At 40.4% G+C, this 22,643-nt stretch overlaps 1 protein-coding gene across 5 annotated transcripts in view; it reads left to right on the forward strand.

Annotated features, from left to right (window-relative positions):
* Positions 1 to 21,458, forward strand: part of PTPN5 (protein tyrosine phosphatase non-receptor type 5) — a 73,493-nt gene extending 52,035 nt beyond the window's left edge. For all 5 annotated transcript variants that reach the window (XM_033062145.2, XM_033062144.2, XM_033062143.2 and 2 more), the window contains exons 8-14: positions 2,245 to 2,329; positions 4,672 to 4,751; positions 5,233 to 5,370; positions 8,244 to 8,354; positions 13,030 to 13,190; positions 15,863 to 15,976; positions 19,607 to 21,458. In XM_033062145.2, coding sequence (XP_032918036.1) covers positions 2,245 to 2,329; positions 4,672 to 4,751; positions 5,233 to 5,370; positions 8,244 to 8,354; positions 13,030 to 13,190; positions 15,863 to 15,976; positions 19,607 to 19,700 — 783 coding nt within the window. In that variant the 3' untranslated portion in view covers positions 19,701 to 21,458. The remainder of the gene's footprint in view (positions 1 to 2,244; positions 2,330 to 4,671; positions 4,752 to 5,232; positions 5,371 to 8,243; positions 8,355 to 13,029; positions 13,191 to 15,862; positions 15,977 to 19,606) is intronic.
* Positions 21,459 to 22,643: the final 1,185 nt, after the last annotated feature.

Here is a 22,643-nt window from a genome sequence, read left to right on the forward strand (position 1 = left end):
TATTCTCTGGTTACCTGAAACACAGTGTGGCTCTGTCATTCATCAGGAGCTATAGAAAGTATGTATTATTGGGATTTTTCTCTGCACAAAACTAATTTACTACTGAAGTTAATACTGCCACATCAAATATTCTCTTAAGCCTGAAATCTCAGCAGAGCAGGAGGAAGATTATTTTGCAAGATTACAACCCTTTCACCCTGTCCTCTTCATGACCTATAAGTGTCTGAAAGGGAAAGACCACTGTGGTTATCACTTGCTGTCCTCCCTCCTTGTGCAGTTTCAGGGTTTTTTTCCCTTTACAAGAACAGGGCGATAGTCTGGGCTTCTATTTTAAAATAGAACCCAAGGTAGCTGTGGTCCTTAATTCCTTTAGTGCTGTGCAAATTGAAGTGGGGGAGCAGCTTTTGTGTAGGCAAAGCCCTGATTCTTTTAAATTAAAGCATCTATGGTCCTTTTAGGGAGGGAATGTTCACTTGGTGTCTGAACTGTCTGCTAGACTGGTCCACGTACAGTTTCATCAGTCTTTGAGCTACTCTGTAGCTTACAAGCAAAGAAAATAATGCTAGAAGTAGGAAAAAATGCACTTCATTTGTCTGAGAGATTTTGAATTGGGTTTTGTGATATTCATAGAATCATTCAGCAACCAAGCCATCCCAAACTATTTTCATTCTTTAATGAAAATTGAAAGAGCACGAAATGCTGTGCAATCAAAATGTCATATCTGCAATTAAAATTTGTAAACTGGTTCTTTTTTTTATGAAACACTTGCCACCAACCAACTCTTCATATGTTTTTACTCTAACCTACTTGGTTTTCAAAGTCCAGATCCCAGATGAAACAAGCAGTTATTTCATTTTGGAAGAAAAGTCAGGGAGGACATTAACAGGGCTAACAGCGTTGACTAAATACCAAGGAACAATATGAAGATTTTTTTCCTGTGCAGTTCTCAAAATTGATAGGAAATTACTTCAACAAAATGTTTTTGTCCTTATTTGTCTCTGGTTAAAGCTAGCAGTGTACTCAGCACTTTGTAAGAGATGGAGTGCAGATAATCTTCTAAGGTTCCAGAAGTGACCTCATGTTGTTCCAGGGCAGGTTTAGATTGGATATCAGGAAAAAAATTATTCACTGAAAGGGTGAAGCACTTAACAGGCTACCTGAGGAAGGGGTAGAATCACCATCCATGAAAATGTTTGTTAACATGTGAATGTGGCGCTTAGGGACATGGGTTAGCAGTAAACGTGGAGGTGCTAGGTGAAATGTTGGACTCAATTATCTTAGAGCTCATTTTCAGCCTTAATAATTCTATGTTTCTGCAGTCCATAGCTCTGCTCATCCTTCTTTTTTCCCAGAGTGAGACTTGCCTTATTCAACCCTGATTCCTGTTAGCAGTCTGTGCTCTAGTGGTCTCTCAAATCCAGTATGCAGCAGCTGTGATGGGATGACCAGATGTGCTTCATGGTTCCCATGAGCCATATATGTGCTGAGATATGAGATTATTAACACATCCCTTCCCTACTGACTCCAGCTGGTAGAAGGTTCCTGTCTGTTTCCCCCCTGGAATTGCCACTTATTGCAGGGGATGAACAGTGGGGAATAGGAGGCCCCTCTATCTTCATGTGCTCTTTGCATCTGCAATGGAGAGCACAGGCAATCCCTGAATTCCCTTTTGCTACCCTATTCCATGAAGCTTAACAGCACGATGAGCAAAGCAGTGACGCTCCCCCAGCTCCATGGAGTCAGGTCAGCACACCAACCTGTCATAATGTGTGTCATACTTTGTTGTTGGTGCAAGTCCCCAGCAAATTATTAACTCCCACCCTCAGAGAGGAAGTGATGTGAGTCAGAAAGGATGGTGCTGAGGTCCATCCTCTTGGAGCAGTGTCTCGCGTTCCACCTCTTGCAACCCTCTGTGCCTACACTTGCAATTCAGTTCTAATAATATTAGGAGTGAATATGTCATGCGTGTTACTCAATGAATTAGTCACTAGGAGCATTTTCACATGAAGGATTTCAGAAAAGAAAGCCAGTGACAGTAAAAGGAAACATCAATCATACTTTGGTGGTAAGTTGCTAGAGGTACTGCACAATATGTCCCAGCTGACTTCATCACTTTGCCTCCCTTGCAGGGAGGACATGATTGGGCTTGGGGTTTTATACCTCCTGTGAATCTAATTATACTACCGACTGTCTCTTATGTTTTTGTGGGATTTTGTTGTTCCTTTTTTTTTTTTTTTTTTGCAGGAAATTCCAATGAACTTTGTTGATCCAAAGGAGTATGATATTCCAGGCTTAGTCCGTAAGAATCGCTACAAAACAATTCTCCCAAGTAAGTTTCTACTTTTTAAGTTGCTGAGGCAGGGTGGTTTATTCCACATGCTGGAGGGCTTTGCATTTTCCTTTCCAGAGTGCATGAAGTGTACTGTCACCACAATGTATTGTCCAAAAGCCATGTTTATGGAGCAGAAGCATGGCTTCAAAGCATAAATCAAATTTCCAAAGAGGTACAGGGCATGAAGAACCAAAATGCTGCTGGTCCTCAGGGAAACATAGGTTTTTATTTATTAGAATTGCATCATTTGGTGCTGCTTAAACGTTGTACCCAAGAACTTGGTTTATTAAGCTGATACTTAATGATTCCTTTGATTAAGTTTCTTTTGAAAGACTAAATTCTAGCAAAGTTATTTTCCTGACTGATGCTTTTTCAAATGCAGACTGAGAATATTATGAACTGTCCTGATGGCATTAAGATGACACAGAAAAGTATTTTTCCTTTCTACTACACTAGTGTTATTTGTAGGCAGGAGTAGGAGTTTTGAGAAACATTTTGGTACACATTTATACAAGTGTCATCATTTTCCCCTCTCTCATACTTTAAGATACTTTGAAAAGTGGTATGATTGGATGTCATACCTTTTTTTTTTCTCTCTAAGCTGTTGTTGGAAGATGGTACCACCACCCACAGTAGTCTTTTGCAAAATCCAAAAGGTTCAATGTCAGGTTAGCAAATATGGGTGCAGTGAAGTAAAAAATGTCCTCAACTATACCTAATGGTCAATGAATCTGGATTGGAAATGGTTTGAATAAATACTTTTTAAATGTTTTCAAACTCCAGCCTGATGTGTGCAACTCTTTTGATGACTTTGTACTCTACCTCAGATCAGAATTCTGAAAGCATTTAGTCACCTTTCACTCTTGCTGTGCTAATGGCTGAGGTGATTCATTCAAGTATTTAATTCACTGGTTTTGCTGGAACAGGAGGATTGCAGAAGTGGATATAGATTTCAGATGCCCAAGGTACCAGATCTCTAAGTGATCTGTATATTCTGAATTTGGCATCTCTTCATCTCAGCCATATGGGTATCTGCCAGCAGCCACTGTTGTCACTTTGACCTCTTCATCTCAGATAACTGCTTTTTACCCAACCATCTCTCTAAAGATTAAAAACTTTATTTAGGCCTTATTATGATCTGAGGTTTTTTTCTTGAATGAACTTTTAGCAACTTAGTCCCCAACTGTGGCCACAGGATGGCTTGATATTGCTGAGGAAAGGAGAGGGCTGAGTGTACTCACTCTTATCCCACTGCCTCCATTCCACAGGGCTTGGTGCTGACACTAAGGAGGGGTAGCAAGGAGATCTAAACATTCTCTTTATGCTTCAAAACCAAAGGTCCCAGTAAACATGAACCTGGTCTGTCTGAGGACAGCATTTCATGCTTGAGTCTGTGTTTGTAGTACTGTAAAAAATTACTTAATATGATATTGGATAAAGCACAATTTTTGCATAACTTATTTTATTTTTTCTTAGCCAGCTGAAGTTTTTTATGAAAAAGGCACCTGTGGTTTGTTTTTAATATTGTCTTGGTCATATACACTGTTTCTGTTTGCTGAGGCCTCTGTCAGGAGGCTGTTTCTTGTCAATGGTAACAAACTGAGTAGCACTGGTCAAAGTGGATGAACGTGGGCCTGTGTTAGTTCCCATTAAAATCAGTGAAACAGTCACTGACTTCAGTGGGAATTGAACTGAACTTCTTAAGTGGAATAATGTTTTCTTTTGTCATCTTATTAGAACAAGAATAATGCTTCATAAACAGCCTCAATGAAGGAGACTCAAGTTCTGAAGAGACTTAAAATGCAAGAGACCTGTTAATTTTCTTTAATTTTGCTATAACCATTATATTTGTTAGTAACACATCTTGGAGTTTGGTGCATTACAAGATGAAACAGGGAAAGAGTTATTGTCATCTGGCTTGCCTGGGTGCAAGAAATGCATGCCTATGTTTTGGTAGAAAAGCTCTTTGCTGTCATTTCACAAACAATATTCCAATGTCTTTGAATCCAGAATTAGTCTACTGACCTAACAGATTGAGACATAATTTCCTGGAGCAGAAAACTGCTTTTCCAGAGTCATGCTGAGAAACTGACTCTGCAACAGGACCAATTAAGGCAGGCTTCAGATAGTGGGTAAAACTGTCAGAAGTTTCACTGCAAATTACCCCAACCATCCTTCCCCTTTTTTAATGGCCTTGACATGGGGGTTTTCCAAGGCCACTCACATTTGTTTGTGATGGCCATGATTGCATGGAAATATCTTGCTGTACTAAACAATCTTGTGTGTCTCTTTCCTCTGAGCAACTGATAAACTATTCCTTATCTCCTTCCACCTTTCAGATCCTCACAGCAGAGTGTGCCTTACCTCAGCTGATCAGGACGACCCCCTCAGCTCTTACATCAATGCTAACTACATCAGGGTAAGAGCTCCATAGCCCAGAGTGTCTGCCCAGCCTCTATCAGCCACTGTTAATGTAAACAGAATCACAGCATGCACTGACTTTTAAAGGCATCCCAGCTGATCTGATTGCTCTTCTGTCCTTCTTACATTACCTGAAACCCAAATCTCAAAGTCCACCTGCACAGATTCAGACCAGACAGAAAAATGCTTCTGCAGTTCTTGATGCAAAATTCCTTGTCAGCTGGCCTAACCAAGGTGCTGGATAATCAGCCTGACTAAGACTCATGACCTAACCAGAGTTGGACACTCTTTGCTGGAATTACGTGAGTCCATACTGTGCCTTTGCTCCACGTATACATGTGCAGGAGAGAGATAGAGAGGAGAGCTGGTGCCACAAAGTTAGCATTTCAACCAGGATAGTTCTCTTTTTTTAAAAGCAAACCTTCAAGGTTATGATGGGCATCCCTGTTAAAACTGATCTCTTGTTCTTTTGTTGGCAGGGCTATGGAGGAGAGGAAAAGGTATATATTGCTACTCAGGGACCGATAGTTAATACTGTCACTGACTTCTGGAGAATGGTGTGGCAGGAGCGTTCTCCCATCATTGTCATGATTACCAATATAGAAGAGATGAATGAGGTAATGCTGTTACATCCAGTCTATATTTTTATCTGTACTCCAGCAGATATTTTCAGCATAGACATTAAGCCAGCAAACAGAAGTTAGTTCAGTGGCATGTGCAATCAGAGCCAGTATGAGATTCTTCAGGCTCAGAAGATGTGGGCTTCTGTTTCAATTCAGTTTACTGTAAGTCCCGTTTTTGCTGTCTGACTTCTACTGTTGTTTTTCAGTTCTCCTCTCCAAGCTGACCTGAAACCCCTCCTAACCCAGCTCTATTTGCAGGCAGCCTTTGAAGTTCTTTCTAAAGGAATCAAAAACAATAGTACCCCATAACTGTTAAGGTTGATTATCCTTAATGAGTAGAGTTGTTGCTGCTTTATCTTGCATTTATTATTATTTGATGTCTATATACACATTTAATTGAGGAAGTACCTGATAACTAGCAACTAGAACTGACTTGAATATTGAGGACCTTCCCCTGAATGTGTCTAGGGAATGCTTATGAAATACTGAAATTAAAATGCTGAAAATTTCTATTTGCCACTTACTTCCATAAACTAAGCTGTAGTGATGGTTTGCTATGCCACCTAAAGATTTTTGTTTTGGTTTGGTTTTTGGGGTTTTTTTGGTTTGTTGTTTTCGTAGTTATAAATTGAATAAATTTAACCTTCAACTTAGTTGGAAAAAAAAAAACGTGATCAAGAGTGACACAGAATTATCACTCTTTGCAAGTTAAAAATGGTCAGTTATTACAGCTCGCTCATGGGACACATCCTGTCAAGGCATTGCTGATGGACAGCAACAGAGTATGCTGCTGATCTGAATGCTTTGTTTTCACTCATGTTTTCAACTTGCACCTTGCCTGTATGTGAGTAGCAGCAGTGAAGCAACAACTTGATCATTAATCAAAGTTACCAGTTTCTGGCACATATGATAATAAAATGTCATGACATAGTCAGTGCACCAGAATCTTTTGAGGACTTTGAGTTTAAAGAAGATTCAGAGGAAATGCTGGTCCTGAATGACACATTTGGTGATGTGTTCTTCCACTGTAGCTTTCATAACAAGATTGTATAACAGGAAGGCAAAATAACCTTTATGTCTGGATTGCCTCTTACCTACACGGACCAAGTGTTTCACCCCTCTTATCAGTCTTGGGAAGCAGTGCACTGCAATGCTGATGCACTATAGAACTGGAGCTTGCTACAGCCTGTATATCACAACAGAGCTGCTGATTCTTTCCTGATACAATTTGTGTCAAAAGTGTAATAAATATAGGGTCCTTTCATGTGAATGACTTCTATACTCACTCCATTTATCTGCAACACCTATATTAATAGATGAATAACAGGGCTCAAAGTGTATAGATTCAAACCCAAAAGTTTTGTTTAGCAATGATGCTAGTAAGAGAGGCTTTGTGTTCCTCCTCAGTGCAATTAGTTCACTAATGTAGGTATTAAAAGCTCTGCACCTCAGCCCTCTGTCACTTCTAATCTGAACTGACAGACAGCCCACAGAAATGAGTGGGCAAACTTACTCCACTCCTTTAAGCAGAGCAATGTCTGTGGTACTGATAGCTGGTGGCACTTGATAATTCTTACAATGGATTCTGCAGTTTATGAGTAGATGAAGAAAAAATCTGCATAAATAACTTTACAGAGACACAGTGGGCCACACTCCCAGTGGGTTATTAACTGATGTGCTGTGCAGATGGAACAACACTGGTTCTCCCACACAAAAATTTTGACTCAGTAACTTTGCAAGGTACTTTTCTGTTGTTAGTCTTTCTCCTCAAGTGAAATTGTGTTTGGTGGGGGAGAGCAAAATGATTCAACTTGTTTCCTTCAAGATTATGTACAGCTGTGTAAAAGAGGAATCTCACAAGCATCATCTTTACTGAGGTTTGTTGCAGATACCTACTCCCCTGTGATAATGAAATAGATTCTTGCATTATCACAAGGGAGCCTTTTTCTCAGACTCTGCCTCATTCACGTCATTCCTTGTCCATGAACTAATTTGTGCACCATCTTGAAACGCCTGTCTCTGCCTTCGCATATTGATTAATTTAGAGAAAGTAACTACAAAGCCACAGTCTTTTTTAGCCTTCCTTCCAAGATCAGAGTGCTTACAATTTTTCACTGGCTCATTTCTAGTGTATCAGTACCACAAAGGAGGTCTGCAAATGAACTATAGTTTCTGTGTTTCTAAGTGCCAGCTTGCGCTGGTTGCATCTCTTGCTGATTTTTGGCAAAATCAAAAGTAGCAGTCCAATCTCTCTGACAGCTACTGCTGCCTTTTAGTTCCCTAGCTTTGAAAGATTCTCACTGATAATTTTAAGTGGATTTTGGTACATAATCTATTTCCCCAAACATCCCCAGTCATGTTATGCTCTGCAAAAATATGTGCAAATGATCATTTTATATTCAGAGAGCATTGAGCCTTTATAAAAAATAGGAAAGCTGTATTTTGTGTTTCTACATCAGTATATATGCAGACACAGATATATTGGTAACTAGTGCATATTATACTAATCATGATTATCTTAAGAAAAGGATTAATTTAAAAATGCAAACACATTGCCACCGGCCTCACTAATGAACCTTCAAAATGCACATCAGTTGCACAAAGATAAATAAGGATGTGTGTATTTAAAAGCATTGGTTAGTAATTACATGATTTGTGCATTTTTAATCAAGTAATCAGGCTATTATGGATGCAGCAAAAATCAGCTGAAATGTGGTCTCTGTTTAGTAAGTGGAAGCTTGTACTTATTATAGAAACAATATTTATTCATATTCATCTATGCATGTGCTATATTCAATTTCAGAGGAGAAAAAAGCTGAACTTCCCTTGATACCTGCTTAACTGGATTTGCTTTATATTGCACACAGAAATGCACAGAATATTGGCCAGAGGAACAGGTCACCTATGAAGGAATAGAAATCACAGTGAACAGAGTCATACAAGCAGACGATTACCGTTTAAGGCTCATCACCCTAAAGGTAAATCATTGCAATGTACTTACAGTAGCTTAGCTGTCTAAACCTATAAATGCAGATGCTCAGGGGGAGTTGTGTAGAAAGCTTCTGCACAGTGTACTGCCATACAACCACCACTTTTCATTACTGAAGTTGCCATAGCCCAGTTCACCAGCATGAAGGCTACAGGAAAATAAGCAGTCAGAGTTTTAGGCTGCATGTGTACAGTCTGAAAGCCACCAGGCCAGTTGTAGTAGTATGGGATTCACTGGGTAAGAAGCCAGTGACTCATTCTGTGCCTTTGTCCTCTGGGTTCATTGATCATTTAGAATGAAATGTCAGCTCACAGAGAGCTTCTTACTTGGCAAGTGTAGTTTTATATACCAGTGACAATTCTATCATTTTATGAATAGAAAGTTTTAGTGTTGGCATAATTTTTTAAGCACTTAGATACTACTTAATCTAAAGTACCAGAGACCTATTTTATAACTCTTTTCATTGCTAGGTTCTAGAATATCAAGCTACAAGTTTTAGTGACAGTCTGTTTACATAAACTTCATATATCTTTTATCTGCCAGATCTACCCCGACCTCAGTACAACATGACAATTTCTTTCCAAGCTGGAAAAACTCTTTTATCCAACCAGTTTCAAGTCTCTTCAGCCATATGCTAATGGGCAGAAAGCCAGCATATGACATCCCATGTCTAGATTCAGAGAATAGAAAGTCTGTCACTCATGTTTTTGGCGAAGGCAGCAAGGAGAAAATCACACTCCCTGACAAGTGGGAAGTGAAGAATATTTACATGTTGCAGACTTGCAGCTCGTCTGCTTATGCTTTTCAGTTAGACAGTGGTTTTGTTTTCAGTACTAATGGGTCAATGTCTCTTTCCTCCACCCCCAAATGTCAGGATGTGAACTGCTGAGTTCTAGAGCTGAAATAACAATTCCATTTAAGTTACCATTCCCTAGAACTGTACGTTTGTCATTTAATGGCAATGGTGGAGCAGCAGCTCTGAACTATGCCTACATTAAGTGACTTGGTAGGGAAAACTGGAAAAGCCGTGAATTGACTTCAGTTTGCCCGTAAACAGGAGTGTTCAGAAATACATGACTACTGCATGTTTTGCAGAGTGGACTGTCATTTTTCTTTCAGTATAGGGGACAAGATTTATCAGGCTTTGGGAAATTAGAAAAAGCTCTGGCTATAGGCAAAGCTTGTTTTCCTTTCTCAGAGAAAGCTACCATGTCTAGCCACTGAGTCATGATCTCAGCTACAGCATACGTGATGGCAGACTTGAAAGCGTCAATTAAATCTTGCTTCCACCTAACTGTTCCCGAGTCTTCTCAGTCTCATGGAACCATCAATAGAGAATATTTTGTTCAAGCCAAAGCAGAAATGTACAGAACCACAGAAGTCAGAGTTCTCCAAGCAGAAGCATTAAACTTTTAACACAGTAGACAAAACTGAAGGCATCCAGAGTTCATCACTAGAACTTCATCTGTTTTCTGTTACTGTCAACTAAATGACTTATGTAGTGATTCATGTTTTTCTGTAGATGACTTTTACATTTCTCTCAGTGTTATTGACAACATTTTTATTATAATTTTTCACAACTGAGTTAAGAATTGGGTGTTCATAGCTTCTGTGACTCACACATAGTCACACATTCAAAAGCAACTGTGTTTCAGAGCAGCATTGATCGGATTTGCTGTAGTGAACTCAAGTGCTATTCATGGTAACTAGTTATGCTCTCTTAAACAAAGTTTTTTCTCCCTAGGATAAATAACCTAAGGCCAGACTCTGTGCTATGATAATAAGACTCTTTTCCTATGGCTATGCTTCAGTGAGCACTTTAAACTCAGCGTAAGATTGAACAGCATCTCAATGAAACCGAGCCTCCCTTTGTCCAGCTCTCTTGTTCCAACCCTTGTGCCATCTCCCATGTTCCCTGTGACTGTGCACCAAGCCAAAGGGAGAAACTGATTGATCCATCTCAAGAAAGGAAAAAGATTTAACATGATTGCTTTCCCCCTCTAGTTCACTGTGAGCTGTGCAAAAGCTCCGTCATCCAAACAGAAGGATGGAAACTGCTCAACCATGGAGCACTCTTGGCATCCAGTGTCTGACAAGCATAGGGAGGGATTTGGGAGTATACATGATAAAAACTATTTTCAGATTTTTGTGCCTTGTTCTTTAGAAATAGTTATATTTGTCCTTTCTTTTCCCCCTCTTCCATTCAGCTAGCCATGTGTTGAAGGGAGGGTTGTGGAAGCTAGCACTTCTGTTCTTGGACCTTTTGCAAACATTTACTTTGCCCTGTGCCAGCTGGCTTGTGTAATGGCTGCAAGGGTAAGGCCAGTTCCCTGGACACCATGTTACTATTTTCCACCTTTAGAAATCAGACAGAAGGATATCACTTTGAACACACAAAATCAGAAGCTCACGGTGCTGCTTGGCACTCCAAAAAGGAAACAGCACATTTGCTATATTCATAACCATGCTGAGACAGACAATCAGAGTTTGTGTCTCTCAAAAAGACCTGGACTGCGGCTAGATACAATTCCCACCTTCCATACTGCCTCTGAATTTCTCTAAATGTCTAAGAGAAGAGTAGAATTGACAGGAGACCAATATAGGTCTGTCTGTCAGAAGAGGTAGAAAAATAAGCTCCCATCTCTCTCCCTCATCTATTTATCTAGCTATCAGAGACAGAGATATGGCTCCTGGCTCGCTGTCTGTCAAATACATTATGAAAGCAATTATGTCACAAGCACAGCTCTGGCTTTGCTGAATGAATCTGTCAAGAGGGAACAGACTGCCTGGAGTGTTTTGCACACAGCTCTTGGCACTAAATGAGCAGAATACTTTGTGGGGGGAGGAATTTTTGGTGGTTTTTTTTTTTTTTTGCAAGGCAGTTTACTGAAGTGCAGTCGTGATATTTGAGGTCCAGATTTCTGTGTTGTGTGGCTTCCCATTTGGATTTCTGTTCCATTTAGCATTCACATAATGGTTGGGGTTGGAAGGGAGCACTGGAGATCATCTGGTCCAACCTGCCTGCTAAAGCAAGTTCCCCTAAAACAGATTGCATGTAATTGTGTCCAAGTGAGTTTTGAATACCCCAGAGAAAGAGACTCCACAAACTCTCTGGCCAGCCTGTTCCAGTGCTCTGGGAAAAAAAAATTCCCTCAAAATATTATTCCTCATATTCAGATGGAACTTTCTGTGTTTCAGTTTGTGCCCATTCCCCTTGTCCTGTAGCTGAGCACTACTCAAAAGAGTCTTGACCCATCCTCTCGCCACCCTCCCTTCAGATACTTAGAAATTTTGGTCTAGTCCCCTCTCAGTTCTCTCCTCCAAGCTAAACAGGCCCAGCTCCCTCTAAGGGAGGTGCTCCAGTGTCCTAATCATCTTCATGGCCCTTCACTCCACTGGTGCCTTGTCTCTCTTGAGCTGGGGAATCCAGAATAGAACACCACACTCCAGGTGAGGCCTCTCTAAGGCTCAGTAGAGAGGCAGGATCACAGCTCACAACTCTGCTTTTCTTAATGCACCATAGGACACCATTGGCCTCCTTGGTCACAAGGGCATTGCTGGCTTGTGGGCAGCTTGTTTTCCACCAGGTCCTTTTCCACAAGGCTGCTTTCCATCCCCCAGACTGTTCTGGTGCCTGGGGTCGTTCTTCTCCACTTCCTGGAACTCTGCACTTGCATGTGTTGAACTTGATCAGTTCCTCTCTGTCCAACTCTCCCCTAAGTTCTTTCTAGCCCAATGCTCATCAACCAAAGGAAAGTTGTCTTTTTTCTCCAGAGTTTCTTGCCTTCAAGGTCTGATATTCCTGAGGGCCAGCGTTAGCAGTGAAGACTGAAACAAAGAAGGCATTCAGTAACTCTGCCTTCTTTGTATCCTCCACCACCAGGGTTCCCACCTCATTCAGCAGTGGGCCTAGGTTTCCCCTGCTCTTCCTTTTGCTACTGATGCAACTGAAGAAACCCTTCTTGTCATGCCTTGCCAGATTTAATTCCAAATGGGCCTTAACCTTTCTTGTCATGTCTCTGCATACTTTGACAACATTGCTATATTTCTCTCAAGTCCCTTGTCCCTTTTTCCATGTTCCATAAATTTCCTTTTTATATTTTTTGTGGGTTTTTTGGGTTTTTTTGGCCAGAAGCTTCTTGCTCATCCATGCATGGCTCCTGCCCTCTTTGCATGATTTCTTACCCAGAGGGATGCAAGGAAATTGAGCTTGGAGGAAGTAATGCTTGAATATTAATGAGCTGTTTTGGATTCCCTGTCTTCTAGGGCCATAACTCAAGGGATTCCTGAAATTAAGTTGTTGAAGGAATCAAAGTTATGTCTTCCAAAGCTCAGGATTGTAATCCTACTTACGGCCCTGGTTCCTTCCATGTACGGTCCTCTACCACCTCTTGGTCACTGCAGCCAAGGCAGGCCCCAACCTTCATGTCCTCAATTATGTATTAATACAAGGTCTCCTTGTTGGCTCTTCCACTACCTGTGTCAAAAAGATCTCATCTGTGCTCTGCAGCTGTCCCCTGGACTGTGTGTGCCCAGCTGTGCTGTCATTCCAGCAGATTGATTAAATTTTCTCAGTCTTAAAGGGAAGGCCATGTTTCAGTATCGATTTTACAATAAGAAGTTCTTGTAAAACTTTTGTGGTGTTTGTCTTGACTGGCTTGCAGAAAGGAGAAGAAGTCAGAAACCTGAAACATTACTGGTACACATCTTGGCCAGACCAGAAGACACCAGACCAGGCCCCTCCTCTGTTACAGCTAGTACTGGAAGTGGAAGAGGCCATGCAGAGTGCAGAGGAGAAGAACGCCCCGGTGATTGTTCACTGCAGGTAAATAAATGTTGTGTTTGAGTTCACGTACAGTGGCACGGTGCAGACACTGCCATATAAGCCATCAGTCACACGGGTGAAATCTTGCCCAACTGCTTCTGAAATATGCTTGGAATTTCAAAGCTTTAATGACAATGATTTTCTATTATCAAGTGTTGCTTTCAGATACAGACTGAGTTGAACAAAAAAACTGGCAGTGGCTCAGTAACTTGTAAGAATAATCCTATTTCATTGGCCTTACCAGTAATATATACCTTTAATTATCTTTTAAGCGCCAGGTTAGCAAAGATGAACATACATCAGGGGAAATTGAGTAGGAAGACACATGCATGCAGACAAATAATAGTATTCAACTTTAAACATCTAACCCCTGTTTTGTAGATTCCTTCTTTGTTTTGGTTTGGTTTTTTTTAATCATTATTAGGCCAAAGCTAATTATTTAAATTTAACACATTACTGAAAGAGTGACAAGCCCGATTACAGCAAGTGCTAGTCAATAGTCAGGAAATGTATGCAACTGATAGTAAAACTGAAGTATCAGTAAAAAATCCCTCGCAAAGATGAAAACTTCTATGCACAGAGCAAAGTCTTTACAGTGGTTTGATGCCTGATGAGAAAATTGTAATTATCAATCAGAGCAGAATAAAAATAGATGAGGATAGATACTTCTATCCTCAGAAAAAAGTGGGATGATGTACTTATCATTTGTAGACACTGTTCTTTTGCACTGCTAACTAGGGAGCATGTTAAGCATCAGCAACCACTATTAAATCAGATATGCTATTTGATTTTCATCCAAGAGTTTTTAAAAAGTTGGTTCACACACTCTAAACCATTAAAGTTTAGTATAGATGAATTACAGTTCTTGGAAAATTGGAGGAGTTCCAGGGGCCTAAAAGGGAACCCTATTTTGCCTGTGTTTGGAAAGGTTAAATGTGATTACTTGGCAACTACAAAAACTGTGTTGTCCTCAAAACAGTTGTTCCAGGTAAACAGCAGAAAGCCTGGTAAGAGATGCAGTTTATCTTGCCAGGGTAATCTTCCGTAATTTCAATTACATACATTTTGCCAAATTTTTTTTTTGTACGGAGTTTTGCTTAATTTTGCATAATGTTTTCTAGGAAACAGCAGATGGTTGCTCTCCAAAAGCCATAGTAAATGGGTATTATACAATGAGAATATTTTTAAAGAGCCTCTTGGCAGAAATGGCTGGTAGCCTGGTGTCATCAAAGATCCAACTATAAGCTAATATGGAGTAATTACTATTAAAACCCTTGTGTGATACCACATGTCCAGCTTTTCTGCCTGTGTTTTAAAACAGATGTGTCAAAAATTGGGAGAGTTCAGATGCAAATAAGAAATGGTTTGTAAGGAGGTCCTCTTTGGCCATAAAAATCTGTGACTCTCTAGGAGCTCCTTGGAAAACTATGGTATCTACTGCTGATTACCAGGTCACTCTTGTTTGCATATTTGTTCTGTCCTCTTGTATGGTGTCATCCCCACATCCCCATGACCAGTAATAATCTGGGGAGAAATGGGGCCCTTTATTTTGGGGGGGGGGAATTACTAAGAGGCTTGATGATAGGATTTTGAAGTGTTCTATGTGGCTGGTGTGCCACCCAGCACTGTCAAAGCCACTGAGAGACCTGCAGCTTGTCCTGGGACAAGCACTGTTTCCTTTATCTAAAGATGGGTGTTGTTCCCTCCCTTTGCAAAATACTGAAGTCTCTGGGCAGTTAACAGTATCAGGAGCTGTGTGCTGTGGTCTGTTTGGTTACAATCAAGTGGAAAACAAAGGACTTGTGGGCAGCTGTGAACCGTGAGCTCCAATACTCCAATGTTGCTTGAACATTTGTTGCTGGTGGTTTTGCATTATGATTTTCTCTCAGTGTAAATGAAAGGATTTCCTGTAGCTGTGTCAAGTAATTATTCCTGAGTATGCTCACTTATTTCATCTGTAAGAAGGGCTTCCAGAATTTGCTCGTAGTTTGTTAGGTGATAAGAATGCACAGCTTATATAGCCACTGTGCCTTTGAAAATAAACTCAGTTCTAGTCGTTAACTAAGGAAAGTATCAGATAAAAAAAGAGTTCAGGAAAATTGAAAGACATTTTTTTGAAAGTGAATTTGTTGTATTCTGTTCTAATTCAAATTACTAGCTTGTAGATGTGATCAGGAAATGGCATCACACTTACTATACTGCTGTTAGCTCTAATTATTTAACTAAATGTTGAGGTTTTTTCACTCTACCTGTGAATGAAAATAACTTTCAAACAAGCTGTTAGAATTGAGAATTTCAAAGCAAAGTTTGCCTTCAAAGCAAACATTGCTGTTAAACCAAGTCTTACTAAGACATGCAGAAGCTTTTTTTCAATGGTTTGGTGAGCGGTTCGACAGCGTATTGGGTCAATGAGTCTCCAGTAGTCCATTTTTAGCACTGTTTCTGCAATGTTCACCCTTTTGCTGTGAGTGGCTCATACTTAATCATGTCATCCAGCAAAGCTGATATCTTTTCTAGTTATGACTTTCCATTTGGAAGCGCCCAACTGGCAAAGGTCAGAGGGACAAAAGGGATGATGGGGTCTGTGCTGGTTTAGTGGCAGTCATTTGACAAGAAAGTTCCAAAATCCTTGTGACATCTCCACTGCCTCTCTCTGCTCTTCCCTTCCTTAGTGCAGGCATCGGGAGGACTGGCTGCTTTATTGCCACAAGTGTCTGCTGTAAACAGCTGAAGAACGAGGGCATAGTTGACATTTTGCGAACAGCCTGCCAGTTACGGTTAGACAGGTAAGAAAGCCTGTATCCTTTCCAGAAAAATAGAGGGGAAAATGGTTATATTTCCCCTTGCTTAAGGAGAAACAAATAAGGAGAGGGGAAGAACAAACCAAGTGGAGGCCAAGAGAGAATGTTCCTCTGACTTGTAATCTTTGCCTGAGCAGTAAACCTTAATAAACAGCCCTAGAGCTGATTTAGGTTCACAGCTGGCATCAAAGTCTGCATGCAGCAAGGGACAACTTTTCACCAGCTGAATAGTTGGCCCTGTATTCATACAGAAGCAAAGGCTCTAAGATCTGCTGTACTTAAGTTCAGAGCCACAGATCATCACTTTCCACCCAGAAGGAGTATTGAAAATTCATCTCTCATACTGGAGTGGTGAGCCATGGTGGGAGAGACATTGCTTGGGGAAGGAGAGTGCACAGCCTGGAGTGTTTGCAGACATATGAAAGGAGCTGCAAAATTCTCCACAAATTCAATGGTTCCAGTTAAGCATTTCTTAACACACCACCTTGAGTTTGATTATGAAGTAAACAGACTTGAATTTTGTAGCAGAGATGTTATTTTTCCTCTCCCACTGGTTTCAAGTGCCATCAAAACATGTCTCAGTGCTCTCTCTAATGATAATGATAAATGTAGTCGGGGGAAGAGATGTCACGAAAAACATACCAAAGATTTTTCTGAGGGGAAAAAAAAGAACTTCAACCCCACGCTGAACTTTATTTCAGAGAAGAAATTATGCTCAGTGGGAGGCAAAAAATGAAATGCTTGCTGCCCTGCTGAGGCTCTGATAGACAGGGACCTGCAGGGGCTTAGAGATTTGGCTATTTCAGTGGATTTTAGCTGAGACAAGGCAAGGCTTCTTGAGAAAAAGAAAACCAGAATATGAACAGTGAGTGCTGATTATCCATGGTCCAGTTAAATATCTGTCTGGATATGAAATATCTTGTCTCTGTGAGTAATGCTACACAGGAAAATTGCTGCACAAATGAAGGCTGAAGGCGCCTGCTTACAAATGTGTGTGATACAGCAGACCAATTGCAAATACTAGCTTTGAAGGGAGAAGGGAACTGGCAGTCACTTGAAAAATCTGAAGAAGCAAAATCATGCTTAAAGGACACCATGAGGGAAAGGAAGACTGCAGGAGCCTCTGTAGCTGCCATGTAGCTCTCAGGAGTGGGATGGAATAGATAAAAGCCTTTTAAATGTCATGGGGTAAAATACTAAAGAGGGAAAGGAGATCACCATCCTTCCTACAGAAAAGCATGATTTCTTCAAGGACTGAAGAACAGGGCTCATAGTCTCTTGGAAGTCATGCTGCCTCCCGCTTTCATTTTCACTAACTCCCCCCAAGATCTCCAGGAGACTTGAAAAGTAGCATTAGAGGTTGAGACAGTGTCCAAGCAGCCATAAGAGGGAAGACTGTGTCTCCTCTTGCCTGATCATTACTATCTAGGATGGTAAGGAATCACCAGGGACTTAGGGAAAGAAGACTGAATGCAGGCTAGAGTAGATGTCTCAAGGAATGAACCTCCCTGCTTTACACAGAAGTAGAAAGGTTGACATTAGCCCTGAGAACCACCTTTGAGGTTGCCATGGGTATGGAGAGAACAAAGGTTTTTTTCCCTTCTTTCCCTCACAAATCCCTTGGAAAAGTTCTGTGCACTGGGCTTTGAATCAGTGGCCAACAGATGGTCCTAAAATAACCTAGTATGACTAAGGAGAGGAAGTAATCATTCCTGCATCCTTCCCACAGTGCTGAGAGACATTTGCTGTCATTGCCCGCAATGCAATTCAGACTTCAAAGGTTTCTGTGGCAAATAGGGGTGAAAACACAGTTCTGTGCCAAAGCCTGGACAGCAAACACGTATCATGGTGTGCATATGTGTGGCAAGAGAGGAAGCCACCACATAGCAGGAAACAGGATAAAAAGGAAAATAATTTCCTGTGGTCTGAATCTCAATGGCCACCCTGGTGCTTCTGTTGCTACAACTTCAGGGTGCAACCCCACTGTTAATGGAATTTCTTGGGGAGAAATTGTCAGATATGACTGATGTTCCTTGTGTGTCACAGTCTGACATAGATATATTTCAGTGCTGTGTGGAGCACAGAGGGACTCAGAAACAAATCAACTGTGAGCTTGTATTAAGTAGAGCAGATGGGGAGGAGATGCTCAGCTAGGAAATGTTTGTTTTTTTTAGAAACACAGTGTGTTTCTCACCTCTGCTAGTTGATGAGAGGTTGGAGACTAGGTCCCTGCCTTTTCCTGCTCATTGTTAAGTGTTATTTCAAGCAGCTGCTTAACGAAGTAAGTGCAAGGGGCTGAAGGACAAGGTTATCTTTCCTGTTCATGTCTGCCTTACTGGTGTGGCTACTGTGTGACCCACAATGGTTAAACTGGACCTCATAGAAAAGAACCATCCCCAAGGAGGGTGCTAACAGTCTGCTACCCATTTGGCTTAGAGGAAGCAACTTTTCATTAATGTCCTCTGGTGAGATTTCTAAGGGAATGCTCTTCCTCAGACTGACAGTCTGGTTGGCTGCAGTCGCACATGGGTTCCCATGTACCTCAACTCCACTTGTCACTTCAGCCTCCTTTTGGCACTGGGCTGCCAGTATCTGTGCACCAGCACCAGTGCTGGAACAAATCTGCATAAACTTTCTGTGAGCTTCAGACAAAACTTTTATCTTCATAATGGATTGTCAAGAGATTGTATCACTTTCAATGGGGTACTCTTAGAAAATTTTCAGATGTTAGTAGGATCTGCTTAAAATTAACAACTTTATCCTGATTGTTTTTGTTTGTTTCTGTCTCCCTCTGTAGTGCTCTTATGTTGGTTAATATGCTACTTGCAGAAAGACAAAGGCTAGTGACACACGGAAAATCAAACTACTTTTGCTCCTGCTTGCATTTCCCTTCAGGTTTTCAGTTTTAAAGAGAACTGTAAAAACTGAAAAATAAGCTGATCCAAAACAGGTTACTGTGCTGGGGGATCTTTTGCTATCAAGGTGTGCACAGTAGTTAACTCAGTTACAAGTCTGAATAGTCCTTTCTAAAGTAATACTGTGTGCTTCAAAACCCTGCTGGCTATCCCTAGTTCTCTGGTTAACTTACCAAAAGCCTGTGGACTGGTACAGAGGAAAGAATCTTCATTGCAGAATGGGAAAATTGCATGAGTTGTCTGGGCTGGTTTGGCTTAGCCTGGCCTGGCCCTCTTTGGTCCCAAGTTCAGTTCCTAGTGCATCTGTGAAGTCTTCCCCTCTTTATTCCCCTGCTCCCATCTATCTCTCCAGGGCTTTGGGGTGGGAATTACTTTTCACAGAAGGGTGCTTGGATAATATGAGAGTAAATGATGGTGGTAATGCTTTCCTGGAGCAGAACCTCTACCAAGGAAAATTAATGTAAAGCCCATTCCTGTTCTTACTACCTTCTGTTCCTTGCTTAGCAGAGACTTTCAAAATGAAGCTCAAGGTCAGACTTGAAACTGGTTGCAATCAAAAAAGGGCACTTCTCACTCATTTCAGAAAGCTTTGGAATACAAAGCTTGTGGAGCACAAGCTTCATGTTAGCTGTGCTACTTCCTCATGTGTTTGCAAGTAATAAGACTGCTGTTTCCCTCCCCTTTTCTTCTTGCCTTTCAGGGGAGGAATGATCCAGACTTGTGAACAGTATCAATTTGTGCATCATGTCATGAGCTTGTATGGGAAGCAGCTTTCTAGAGCAGCAGAAGAATAAGTGTTCATGATATTCCTAAAGGCTAAAGCCAGGAGAACTTTTGACTGCGCTCAGATATATTTCAGATTTGATAAGAGACACATGGTAACCTGGCTGTTTTAGCTGGAAAGATACTATTTTCCTTTGATATTGCTTTTATGCTCTTGTTTGCATTGACATTTAAGAGCTGAGGTACACCTTGTCTTAAACATATGTGACAGGACATAATCTTCACCAAAAAAGGCTTATTTATACTGTAAATAATAATAGTAACTTCATTTGTTACAAAAGCAAGAAGAAAAACCAGAAAAAAATCCACTGTCTTTCAGTTTGCTATTTTTTAAAAGGTCATTGCTAATATATCCAAATACAGTGTGAAACTTTTTGAATTGTCATGCTGAAATGTGCCGTATGTTGACTAAGCTTGAAAGTAAATTTTTGCCTCTTTCTGATTGTTTTTACATATAAAATTACCGAATACTGTGTGTATCGTAAATCTTCTGAGCCTCTGCATTGAAAGACTCAAGTAGATTCGCATTGAAATGATGTTTCACACGTTTGCTTGTTTAATTTTTTCTAAAGTAGTCCACTACCAGTGTTATCAGAACTAAGGGGGAAACAATATTTCAATGACATGAGTCAAATCCTTGCCTCGATTTCTTACCAGCAGTGTACCCCAGTATCATTACAGTGGGGTGAATCTGAGTAGATATTAATCTGAACATAAATGCTTTGTGCTTTACCTTTTCTTTGTCAATATTTGGGCATTTTAGTCATCTGGCAACCAGATTGTATTTCTGCAAATAGTTTCTATTTTTAAATGGAATACAGTTTCTCCTGAAATCTAAGATTCTGAATCACGTGAGGGATTTTTTTTAGTTCATCTTTAATAAAAATCTAATAATAAAATCATTTATTCTTATGAATTTATACTTGTTTCAAAGCTTTGAGGGTAACCATATGTCCAGTGCCTATTAAAATTAATGCAGATCCTAAAGGCAGCTTGAAAAAAAAATCAGTGTGAACTTTTTGGCTGCTTTGTGATAAATGTGCCCTCAAACCAAATTTAGACAATAATTAGCCCATTCTAACCAATGGCCCAAGCAACAGTGTTTCCTTTCCAATAATACAGACTGCTGCTTGTGTTTTCGGGTTAGACTTCAATCAGGCTGGAAAGACTGTAGTTTGTGTTTAATGCTTCGAGGTGAGCACACGTTCTAGTGCTTCACTGAGCAGAGAAAAATGGAGGTACACAGGATCCTTAACATGAAAGATGAGCGTTTTGTGAATAGAAACTCTGACGACCTACTAAAAATATATTTGCTTCTCTTTATTTGTAACAATAACCAAAACCCACTGCTTCTATTAGTGCAGAAGATTCTGCGAATTTACTGCACTGCCTAATCAGGAGAAGGTAAAGCAGCTCTCAGAACAATAAGGGCTGATCCTGTTCCCACTGATGTTTTGCTATTGACGTCAGCAGGTGCAGGGTAAGGCCTGAAATGCTACGCCTACAACTTCATCACTGTGGGGAAAAAGTTTCCCAATATTTCAGTATACATCTTTGTGTTTATTCTGTACCCATGAACCTGTAAAAATCCTGTCTGCAGGGTTTGCATGAATGTGTGGCAAAATGTGTTATCTTTAAACCACTCGATTTTATTGCTGTATTTAAAATATTTCCTTCAGTGAGAAGCTAGCAGAAAGAACTGGCATTCTTTTTTAAAATACTGGTGATAGTCATTAAAGAGAGCAATAAACTTAAGCTTTTGAGCATAACATGACTGTTAGTTTTATGTAAACCTTGATAGCTATATTCACCACTGTGCTACCAACTTTTTCAAAAGGGTAACACTATTTCATCTAAGCACTCCTTAAAAATTACAAAATAACCGCTGATATTCTGAATAACATTGAAAGTGGAACTCCTTATAAATATTTTTCAGCTTTTTAGTGCTATTCCTTGTAAAAACTGACTCACTGAATAAAACTACTTACTCTGTCATCAGCTTCCTATTCATCTGCTAAAGAATGCTTGTTGGTTGGAGGGCAGTGTGCATATAGGAGGTAAGTTCAACATATAAATTGCCTTCTGCACAAGGAGATTTTCTAGAGGAGAATAACTTCATGGCAGACAAGGTATAAAAGCTCTAAGATACTGGCCTTGAGGTCTTTGCAGAGATCCTCAGCAGGTGTTAGTTGGCTGTGCTTCACTGACTTGAGTAGAAGTGAGTGATTTACACCAATGAAGGAAATTTGGCCTGCTGTCTGTTCCCATTCTTACATGTGTGGAATGTCCTGAGAGTGTGGTTGTTGATAAAATCAGCTTGTTTGGCAGCAGTTCACTGCTACAAAGCACACGTCAGCCTCTCTGCATGTTCTGGTGGTGAGGGCTCCACTGCTGCCACCTCATACCAGGCAAGAGCAATACAGCTTGGTCAGGATCAAAATATTCAAATGCCTCTTGAAGTGTTATTTTGTCTAACAGATTTGGAGCTAATCCTCTGGTCTTATCATAATTAACAGATTTCTGTCTCTTTTTTTCTTTTTTTTTAATAGAATTTGAGATCTGAAGGACTTTTTATCAGCTGTTCTGATCTCTTCTGGCAGCAGAGGTAGTCTTAAGAAGTGCTTAAGATTAGCAGAAAGGAGCTCTGGCCCTATGCAAGCCCTTGAGATGAGTGGGGCTGCTGCTTCTGTAATAAGTGTATTTGAAACTTAGCTGACAATGAGAACTAAGCTAAGCTATGTCTCTGACCAGACTTGTCTTTTTATTCTTTCTATTAAACGAAAATTCCAAGCATACTGCATCCACTCTTTCCTGCTCAGTGCCTCTCTTTGTACCAGAGACCACAGCATTAGTACCTACAACACACTTGTTTCCCAGAGGACTGAATTCCTCTCTTCAGGTGGGTAAGCATATAACAAACATGTGATGATTTAATTTAGAACCAACTGTGATGT

The sequence above is a fragment of the Catharus ustulatus genome, chromosome 6, assembly GCF_009819885.2.
Source record: "Catharus ustulatus isolate bCatUst1 chromosome 6, bCatUst1.pri.v2, whole genome shotgun sequence".
Lineage (NCBI taxonomy): Eukaryota > Metazoa > Chordata > Aves > Passeriformes > Turdidae > Catharus > Catharus ustulatus.